Source organism: Camelus bactrianus, chromosome 13 (assembly GCF_048773025.1).
Source record: "Camelus bactrianus isolate YW-2024 breed Bactrian camel chromosome 13, ASM4877302v1, whole genome shotgun sequence".
In the NCBI taxonomy this organism is placed as follows: Eukaryota; Metazoa; Chordata; class Mammalia; order Artiodactyla; family Camelidae; genus Camelus; species Camelus bactrianus.
In genome coordinates, this window is record NC_133551.1 from 66039958 (window position 1) to 66051344 (window position 11387).

General features: G+C 44.9%; 1 protein-coding gene across 1 annotated transcript; it reads left to right on the forward strand.

Moving 5' to 3' along the window:
• Positions 1–282: 282 nt before the first annotated feature.
• PLA2G2A (phospholipase A2 group IIA) lies at positions 283–5990 on the forward strand. The gene is made up of 5 exons (XM_010957438.3): positions 283–384; positions 2621–2669; positions 2864–3008; positions 3365–3471; positions 5514–5990. Exons 1-5 carry the CDS (start codon positions 373–375, stop codon positions 5654–5656), a joined length of 456 nt encoding a protein of 151 aa, XP_010955740.2. The 5' UTR covers positions 283–372; the 3' UTR covers positions 5657–5990.
• The last annotated feature ends 5397 nt before the right edge of the window (positions 5991–11387 follow it).

An 11387-nucleotide genomic window follows, 5' to 3' on the forward strand; every position in this document is an offset into this window, starting at 1 on the left:
TTTCTTTCTAATGTAAGTGCCTGCCAACCTTTGATTAGTGCCTGCTAGCCTTTGATGGATTGCCGACGTACCCACTCTAAAGGCTATCTTGAATAAACACGTAACAGCCACACAAGTACATAAAGAACCAAGCCGCCTCCTCTCACTGAGGCTCCTTTGTTTTCGAAATTTTGGTTAATTCTACCATGAAGCCATCTGTTTGTTCTCTTCTTGCTGCTTTTAATTCCTGCTCTTCTGTTTTAAATTCATCAATAAAGAGTGAGTACACAAAACCCTAGCCACTCCCTGCCTCCCCCCTCTCTGCCTGGAAGCCAATAAAAGCAGAACCCCAGGCCCACGATCTCAGGCTCTCTCTCTCCCCGCGACCTCGCTATGTGGACCCAGGTGTGTATTGTCATTTCCAGGTCCTGTAAGTAGTAAACCTTTGTTTTTGTCAAAGTTTTCTAATGGTTGTTGCTGCAGGGCATCTTGCAAACACAAGAACCATAAGGGGCTGGTTCAGCCACAACACTGGTTATTGGTAGGCTGAGATCGACACACAACATCAGTGATTTAACACAACCACATTGTATTTCTTGCTTACACCAAGACCGCTGAGGCTCTGCGGGACTCTCCAGGACACTCTCCTCCATGCTGTGACTCAGGGATCCAAGCTGTTTCCGTCTTCTGCTTCCAGCACGAGGGGCAGAGAAAGACGAGGGCATTGCATGGAGTTTTTACTTAGTTTCAGCCTGGCAGTGGCCCTCAGCACGGATGCTCACATTTTGCTGGCCAGGCTATTTCCGGGGCCCAGTTACCTGGAGAGTGTGGGGAGCAGACAGAATGGTGATAAGGATCACATCCTCTGCCTCGCTTGCTTCTGAGGGGACTGGTGTTGGGGAGTGGTAAGGCCGTGGAAGCTAAATTCTTAGTGTTGATGGGCCAGGATAAAACACATGTCTTAGAAATGAAAGCTGGAGTCACTGTGTCCCTGAGGCTGAAGAAGAAAGAGCAGTAGACCCCAGGAGCCTTGGTCAGCTCCGTCTCCAAACAGGTGAGGACTGGGGATGAGGCGGAAGCAGAACTTGTGGGGGAGTCTCCAGGACGGTCTCTGGCTTTTTCCAGAAGGGGAGCGAGATAAAGAGGAACAAGAAAAGGCAGTGGAGGCGCTGATCCAAGTCAGTGGGAAGGGACCGTCTGCCCCATTGTATGTCTTTCTGTGCTGCAGTCCCTGGGGTCCCTGGGGCAGGACAAGTCCTCATCACCTCCTGAGAGGCTGACGTGGGTCCTGGCCCTTTGCAGAGGCTTAGTATGTGCTACCTGGGAAAGACTGATTGATTGAATGAATGAATAACACTAAATGCCCTTTTTCTTGTTACTGAATGTCACATTTAGCAGAAGAAAGGGCAGTCGTTTGTGACCCGCTGATGGCCCCTGCCCTCTCCTGGAAGTGGTTGCAGGGAGGTGACTGCTGGCCATCCCCAGACCCAGTTCTGGGAATTTATTCACTCGGGAGAGAGGCCCAAGAGGCCCATAGAAAGTAATCTAAAATTCTGGCATCTGCTAATGGCACAAAGTTTTTCCATCCTCAGCTCTGTCCTGCCAGCTGATGCGAGGAAGAAAAGAGGATTGTTTAGGGGCACAGGTGTGCCGAACTCTGAGTTCCCCTACTGGCCATACCCCTGCTCCCTTCCCCTCCCAGCCCAACTCCCAAGCTCCCAATGGGAGCAGCCATTTAACTGGAGTTCAGAATAAACAAGGCAGTCACTTGGAAGTATCAACTCCAGCATCCTCTGAGAACTAAATACCCAGAAATTAATGCCCGGTCCCTGCTCCTTGGCTGCCTTCAAGTGTGGCTATGTTTTGTGTGTGTGTGTGTGTGTGTGTGCATATATGTGCATGTGTATGTAGGCACACTTGAACACAAGCCTGCACAGGCATGATTTGGTTTGTACAAGAGAGTGTGTGTGCACAAATGTGTTGTGTAGGCACATGAGTATATTATATCAAAGGATGTCTGCTCTAGGAGATGAACTCGAGTGTGTGTGTGTGTATACACATGTGTGCACACATGTGTGAGTAGGTATGTGTTTGCACACATAGGTGTATAAGGGGCCGGGAAAGTCTTTCAAAGAGAGGACTGCTGCTTTAGTTCTGGAGAAAAACACTGGGGATCGGACTCCATGGGTGAGACTCCCAAGCTTTGAATCCAGTGTTGGGTGGAGGCGAGTTGGATATGTCTAGAGAGGGACACACAACCTAGGACCTCAGGGATCTCCTGGTTTGTTAGGATGATCTGGTTGCAACCTTCCAGGAACTGTAAGTCTGATGAGGGGCATGGAGTTCTCATTAGTGCATTATGGGTGGGGGAATGGGTCTCAATGTGTGAAACGTTCACCGAAGATGGGAAGGACCTGGAGGTCGTGCGTGCGCACATTACTTGTACACTCTGTGTGTGATGAAGGCAGTCACGCTGGACCCCACCTGGGATTGAGGAGCCTGTCTGTGTGCTCCCTTGAGGACTCCTTCACCAGGGTTGTTGAGTGTGAACAGGAGAACAGGGGCCAGGGCGGAAGAGTCTAGGAACGGAACCACCTGGGAGAGGAGTCTAGGCCAGGCTATCTGCATCTCTCCCACACAGGATCCCAACATGAAGACCCTCCTGCTGTTGGCAGTGATCATGGCCTTTGGTAAGAGTGGACCCTGACTTCTGGCTGCAAGGGGGAGGGAAGCACCCTCATCCCCCAGCTTCCCTTCCCACTGCGTCATGCCCTCAGTGGGAGGAAGAGAGGGACCATTATAGGGAGGGGGAGGGGGAGTAGCAGAGAGAAGCAGAGGGAGGACCCAGGGCCGCAGCCCCCAACACCAAGTGATTTCCTTCCAGGCCTGCTGCAGGTCCGTGGAGACTTGCTGGGTTTTCGGAAAATGATCCAGTATACGACAGGAAAGGAACCTGTGTCCACTTATGGCTTCTATGGTTGCTACTGTGGCCTGGGTGGCAAAGGGTCCCCCAAGGATGCAACAGATCGGTGAGGCCACGCCCAGTCCTCCCTTCCCTCTGCCCGCCTGTGGCCCCAGCGGGGCTGGGAGCTGTAAGCCTCATGCTGCTGTCTCATCAGCACAGAACCCCAGCTGAAAAAGCAGCCAATTTTTTTTGTTTATGCATATAAATGTGTAAGGGGTGGAAAGTCTTTCAAAGAGAGGGTGCTGCTTTAGTTCTCAAGAAAAACACTGGGGACCGGACTCCCCTAGAGCAGAGGAAACTCCACTTTAAACTATTGCAACATCCTTGGGTCCCTGCCTAGGGTCAAAGAGGTAAGACCACAGAGCGCCAGGCTCCCTGGAGCCACAGGGGGACAGCCCCAATAGCGTGGTCTTGTCACAGGTGCTGCATGGCGCATGACTGTTGCTACAGACGTCTGAAGACAATCGGCTGCGGCACCATGTTACTGAGTTACAAGTTTGCTTACCTCTGGGGCCAAATCATTTGTGGTAAGAAAGAGTCCTACAACCCCGCCCAGCCTCCTTTGTTCATTTTACTGAGTGTCCACTGCGCCGGGCACCAGAGATGGATACGAAGGGACAGTGTCCCTGCGTCAGGATGCTCACAGTTGAGTGGGAAGTGAAGAAGGTGAAAATAAACATGGCAGACTCCAGGAGGAAGTAAGAAAAAGGACAGGGCCCTGAACACAGCCTGAATTTCAAGGAAGTTTCCTGAGAGTGGTGACCTCCATGCTGAGTCTTCAAGGCAGTGAGAAGTCAGGCCGAAGGAGGGTTTGGGGCACCACAATGGGAGGACAGAGCAAGGTCAAAGGGACCCAAGGGAACGGCAATAATTCCATGCTGCTGAAGGGAAATGTGAGGATAAGATGGAGCGGTGAGGGATGATGCTGGAGAGATAGGAGGGGGCTAGATCAAGACTCCAAAGCCATATTCAGTTTAGATTTTGTCCTAAAGCAGTAGGGAGCTCTTAGGCAAAGGAGTGACATGATCAGACTGGCATTTCAGAGGACTCACGCTGGCTGAGGGTGGACGAAGACAGATGGAAGGGGGGAGCAGTGAGAAGGCCGTTGCCATAAGACAGAACATGAGACAGTAAGAGCTTGACCTATGGCAATGGTGGTCAGGATGGAAGGGGTGGAGAGCGACATTAAGTTACATTTAAGATAGAATCTGCCCAGCTTGGTAGTTGACTGGCTGGGGTGATAGGGAGCTGTTGAGTGGCTCTACAACTGTGTGGGCTGTGTAACTGAGGAGGTCCTGGTGGGTGAGGGGAGGAGGAGTTCTACTGGGAGCATGTTGAGTTTGGAGGCTTCCAGAACACCCAGGGAGATGTGCATCAGGCAGCCGGATGAAGGAACTCATCAGCTCAAGGGAGGGGTCTGGACTGGGGCACAGGTTCAGGAGGTGGCAGCAGAGAGGTGGGTATATTCACCCATTTCATGTTAAAAGGCCCAGAAAAGAGACAGAGGAGGGAGAATCAGAGAGAGAGGAGAAAAATCAAGAAAGTCAGGGAGTTGGCAAGGAGGAGATGATTAATGGCAGCCAGCTTAACAGAGGAGTCCTCCAGGATGAGGGCTGACAAGGCTCCTCGGATCTAAAGGCGGGAGGACCACTGAGGACCTCAGTGGGAGCTGGTTCCATGAGCTGGTGAGGGTAAAGCCAGATTAGAGCAGATTGGAAGGTGGGTGGGAGGTGAAGCAGAGGCAGCGAGTGGGAAGTAGACCCACGAGTGGGATTTTGAGAAAGCGTGGACTCTTGCCCAACAGCCTGAAAGATCAGAAATTACGTCTCCCCATCATGACCTCTCCATAAGGTCATGCGTCTTTCGCAGGCTTTGGGTGGCAAGCAACAAGATTCCCAACTAAAAGAGGCTCAAACATAGAAATTCTGACTCTCACATAACTGAAGTCTGGAAGGGGGCAGTGCCAGGGCTGGGGCAGCTTCTCAACTTTGTCTTGAAGGACTCAGCCTTCTCCCAACCTTCTGCTCTGCCATGTTGGCAATGTGATGCCAAGACATGCTACAGCTCCAAGCATTATGGCTTTACTCTCCGAAAGAGGCTCTCCTTTTGTATGTCTCTCTGAGGGAGGAAATTAATACTTCCCAGAAGCCCCCAGCAGACTTTCCCGTGTGGCTCATTGGTCAGAGCAAGGTCACAGGCTACCCAGAAACCAAATCACTACAAAGGAAAAAGGGATGACTGTGGTGGGTTTACACCAATCATGACCCATTCCATGGTCCCAGGGGCCAGGGGCTTTGCACCCTGGATGCATCTGCTAGCAAGGAGAAAGACACAGGAAGGCCTTTAACAAAATACCAGTGCATGGCTGCTGGTGTTCCCATCATACTGGAGGTAAGGGTTCTGAGGGCAGGAATTCTGTCTCCCCATCAGTCAGAAATGTCTGGAACATAGATGCTTCCCAGGCTAGAAGCCCCTGGAAGACAGGGGGGCTTCTCCCCCTGACTTCCCACAAGAAACCGTAAAATATTAACAAACCCCTCATCCTGTGTTTATTTTCTTGTGATTTCAGACAAACAGGAATACTGTAGGAGAGAACTGTGTCAGTGTGATAAAAAAGCTGCCGATTGTTTTGCAAGAAACCAGAAGACCTATAATAAAAGGCTTCAATACTATAGTAACCTGCTGTGCAGTGGGAGTGCCCCCAAGTGCTGAAGGTCCCCTGATCCCAGAAGCCTTGCCACTCAGTGCTGAGTTTCCTTTTCCAGCACCTGCCCCCCTCCCCTAGCCAAGTTTCCTGGCGAATGAAGGAAACCCTCTTTCACATCCTAGAGGCAAGCCAGGAGTCCCTCCCTTCCCAGACAGAAGCCGTCTATCTGGAATGAGAAGCCCAAAGCCTGAGCATGTATGCCTGGCCCCTTCCCTCTGCTTCCTTGGGCAGCGGGGGATTTTCCCATTTCCATGCTCTTTTAAGTCAGACTTCATGCTTAGCGTAGCAGCTACACTTCTGGTGGGCTCTTCTGAATAAAGCAATCCATTTGGCAAGCTAGATGTGAGTGTGTGTATGTGTGTGCACGCACTGCTCCAGGCACTTTCAGTGTGAGAATAAACTGGTACTGTTACGGAATCGACAGGCCAGCCGAGAAACAAGCACCACTCGGAGGGTTGGAGTACTCAGATGTATTACGCCGCAGGCTCAGAGGGGTTTCTGCTCCGAAGCTCTGAGCACCTGCAAAACGTGTGCATGAGGTTTTATAGGGTTAATTACAAGCTTGGGGTATTCAGCCAAGAGACATGGAACAGCTTTAGCAGCATCATTATCACAAATGCAGAGGCAGGAAGGCAGCAAACAGACATTCCAAGGCCAGATATGCCTCTCTGAAAATCCAGCTGGCTAGCGAGAACAAACATGAGCAGGGAATCAGCAAACCAACACTTATTAACTTAGATTTATGAGTCAGCCCAGCAGAACTCAGATCAGTAACCCGACACTTGTTACACTTAGATTTACGAGTTAGGCCCAGCTCGGCTTTTCCTTCACAGTACAAGGCAATATAGTATAAGACGTTAAAAACACAGACTTTAGAGTCAGACTGGCTGAGTCAAATCCCCACCACCATCACTTCCCTAAACCTTAGTTCCCTCATCTAAATGGAGATAACCAAGTGCACAGGCTTGTTGGAGAAGTAAAAGGGTTAATGAATGTAAAGCACTGTAAAGCATGTCTGAATTTTTTATTATTATTACAATAATAATACCCTCTCCTTCCCTGGGCAAGAGCAGCTCCTGCTGGCCTGTTAGGGAAAACAGGAATGTGGTTCTTGATGTTTGGGCAGCTATAGCTCATGTCTTCCACGTGGTACATTTTTCTTGTATGTTGCCAGCCTGGTGAAGGTGGGTCAGTGTAATGCTGGCCATCAGCTGGATTCTCAGGGCATTTGTCCCCTCACCCAGGGCTGGCTCCCTGGACTTGCAACCCATGCAGAGTCCCAGTGGGCGCTGCACCTAGTTGAATGCACTGCCTCAGCCATCTCAGAATTCTTAATGATGTGGAGTCTTGCATTTTGTCTCTCACTGGGACTCACAAATTATGTCGCTGGTCCTACCCTCACGTGGATGCTACTTCCCCTCCCATCATCCAGGGTTCTGCTGAGATGTTCTTACCTGGACCAGCTACAGCCCACCCAATTCTTTAATAATTATCATCAGGGCTGCTGGGTGTGGATCTCAGAAAGGTACCCTGCTTACAGAGCATGGATGGGAGCTGCAAGCTCTGCATCCACCCAGAAGTGGTGCCTTTCTGTAATTCATCCTGGAAGGGGTACTTTTTTCTAATTCTGCATAAAGATGCTTCAGTTGCTAGCAGTAGCCCTGATCACATTCTCACTCTCATGATAAGAGGAATGTAAATTAAATCTCCACTGAGATACTATTTTTACTGATCAGAATGGATAAAAATCCAGAAGAGTGACAACCTGCTCTCTTGGCAAGGCTGCACGGGGAACCCGGCCTCTCAGAGGTGGTTGGTGGGAGGGTAGAATGCCCACAGAGGGCAAACTGGCAATATCGACCAAAATGAGACATGCACTGCGGAAGGGTATAGCTCAGTGGCAGAATGCTCGCCTAGCATGTATGAGGTCCTGGGTTCAATCCCAAGTAACTCCATTTTAAAAATAAATAAATAAACCTAATTGCCTCCCCCTCCACCAAAAAAAGTTAGACATACATTTATCCTTTGGCTCAACAGCCTCACTTCTGGCAATGCACCCTATGAAGGCATATTGATTACGCAGATCACTACTTCTAAATTTTTATTTATTTATTTATTTATTTATTTTAAGGAGTAATTAGGCTTATTTATTTATTAGTTAGTTAGTTAGTTTATTTATTTAAATAGATGTATTGGAGATTGAACCCAGGACTTCGTGCGTGCTAAGCATGCACTCTACCACTGAGCTATACCCTCCCTCCTTCAGATCACTATTTTTGCGAAATAAAATACATACAAAATATCAACCCAGGTGTTTTATTATTTGATTCAATGAACATCAAATTACTCTGTCAAATTTCCAGGACCAGATAATTTCATAGGTGAATTCTACCAAACATTTAAAGCAGAGTTAGTACCTATGCTTTTCAAACTATTCCAAAAACTTGAAGAGGAGGGAATGCTTCCAAACATATTCATGAGGCCAGCAGCATAACCCTGATACCAAAACCTGACAAAGACACCACACACACACACACACGCACATTACAGGCCAATATCACTGATGAACATAGATGCTAAAGTCCTCAAAAAAATATTAGCAAACCGAATTCAATAATGCATTTAAAAGATCATACACCATGATAGAGTGAGATTTATTCTACAGATACAAGGATAGTTCAATATTTGCAATTCAATCAACATGAAATATCACATTAACAAACTGAAGAATAAAAACCTATGATCATCTCAATAAATGCAGAAAAAGTTTTTGTTAAAATTCGACATCCATTTATGATTTTAAAAAAAGCATTCCACAAAGTGGGTATAAAAGGAGCATACTTCAACATAATACAGGTCATATATGACAAACCTACAGCCAACATCATATTCAATAGTGAAATCTGAAAGCATTTCCTCTTAAGATCAGGAACAAGACAACGATGCCCACTCTCACCACTTTTATTCTACACATTATTGGAACTCCTAGCCACAACAATCAGACAAGAAAAAGAAATAAAAGGAATCCAAATTGGAAAAGAAGTAAAGCTGTTACTGTTCAAAGATGTCATGATACTATATATAGAAAACCCTTAAGATTCCACCAAAAATCTATCAGAACTAATAAATGAATTCAGTGATGTTGCAAAATATGAAATTAATGTACGTAAATATATTGCATTTCTATACAGTAACAATGAACTATCAAAAAGAGAAATTAAGAAAACAATTCCACTTACAGTTGCATCAAGAGAATAAAATACCTGGGAATAAATCTAACCAGCAAGGTAAAAGACTGGTACTCAGAAAGCTATAAGACATTGATGAAAGAAGTTGAAGACAACACAAAAAAAGGGGAAAACATATGGTCCTCATGGATTAGAAGAATTAATATTATTAGAATGACCGTACTACCCAAGGCAGTCTACAGAGTCAGTTCAATCTCTATCAAAATATCAAGGAAATTTTGCTCACAAAACTAGTATAATTCTAAAATTTGTGTAGAAACACACAAAAAAAAACCCTTAATAGCCAAAACAATCTTGAGAAAGAATAACAAAGTTATAGGTATCATGCTCACTGATTTCAAGCTATAGTACAAAGCTACAGTATGGTAAACACTGTGTGTTTCCAAAAAGTATGCTACTGGCACAAAAACAGATGCAAAGACAAATGGAACAAAATAGAGAGCCCAGAAATAAATTTACACTTTTATGGGCAATTAATCTACAACAAAGACGGCAAGAATATATAACCAGGAAAAGACAGGCTCCTCCATAAATGGTGCTGAGAAAACTGGACAGCTACATGCAAAAGAATCAGACTGGACTACTTTCTGACACCATATACAAAAATAAACTCAAAATAGATTAAAGACTTCAATGTAAGCCTGAAACCATAAAATTCATAGAAGGAAACATAAGCACTATGCTCTTTGACATGTCTTAGCAATATTTTTTTGATATGTCTCCTGAGGCAAGGGAAACAAACAAAAATAAATAAATGGGACTACATAAAACTAAAACATTTTCACACAGCAAAGGAAACTATCAACCAAATGAAAAGGCAGCCTACTGAATGAGAAAATATATTTGCAAATGATATATCTGATAGGGAGTTAATATCCAAAATATACAAAGAACTCATACAACTCAGCTTAAAAATGATAAACAAACTGATTAGAAAGTGGGTAGAATTTTATCAAATGCTTTTTCTGCATCGATTGAGATGATCATGTGGTTTTTGTCCTTTCTCTTGTTGATGTGGTGTATTACACTGATTGATTTGCGTATGTTGAACCAGCCTTGTTTCCCTGGGATGAACCCCACTTGGTCATGATGTATAATCTTTTTTATGTGTTGTTGGATTCTATTTGCTAAAATTTTGGTGATGACTTTGGCGTCTATGTTCATCAGTGATATTGGCCTATAATTCTCTTTTTTTGTAGTGTCTTTGCTTGGTTTTGGTATCAGGGTGATGGTGGCTTCATAGAATGAGTTTGGGAGTATTCCCTCCTTTTCAAGCATTTGATAAAATTCAACACCCATTTATGATAAAAACTCTCGCCAAAGTGGGTATAGAGGGAACATATCTCAACATAATAAAAGCTATATATGACAAACCTACAGCCAGCATAGTACTCAACGGTGAAAAACTCAAAAGCTTCCCACTAAAATCTGGGACAAGACAAGGATGCCCACTATCACCACTCCTATTCAACATAGTCCTGGAAGTCCTAGCCACAGCAGTCAGGCAAGAGAAAGAAATAAAAGGGATCCAAATTGGAAAAGAAGAGGTAAAAGTGTCATTATATGCTGATGACATGTTACTATATATAGAAAACCCTAAAAGGTCCACACAAAAGCTACTAGAGCTGATTGAAGAATTCAGCAAGGTAGCAGGTTACAAAATCAACGTTCAAAAATCAGTTGCATTTCTTTACACTAACGATAAATCAACAGAAGAAGAAAGTGTAGAAACAATCCCCTTTAAAATAGCACCCAAAGTAATAAAATATCTGGGAATAAATCTAACCAAGGAGGTGAAAGAATTATACACAGAAAACTATAAACCACTGATGAAGGAAATTAAAGAAGACTTTAAAAAATGGAAAGATATTCCATGCTCTTGGATTGGAAGAATCAATATTGTTAAAATGGTCACACTGCCCAAGGCAATCTACAGATTTAATGCAATCCCTATCCAATTACCCAGGACATATTTCACAGAACTAGAAAAAAATCATAATAAAATTCATATGTAACCATCAAAGACCTAGAATTGCCAAAGCATTACTGAAGAGAAAGAAAGAGGCTGGAGGAATAACTCTCCCAGACTTCAGACAATACTATAGAGCTACAGTCATCAAGACAGCATGGTATTGGTACCAAAACAGACATACAGACCAATGGAACAGAATAGAAAGCCCAGAAATGAACCCACAAACTTTTGGTCAACTCATCTTTGACAAAGGAGGCAAGAATATACATTGGAATAAAGACAGTCTCTTCAGCAAATGGTGTTGGGAAAACTGGACAGCAGCATGTAAAACAATGAAGCTAGAACACTCCCTTACACCATATACAAAAATCAACTCAAAATGGATTAAAGACTTAAACATAAGACAAGATACAATAAACCTCCTAGAGGAAAACATAGGCAAAACATTATCTGACATACATTTAAAAAATTTTCTCCTAGAAGAAATAAAAGCAAGAATAAACAAATGGGACCTAA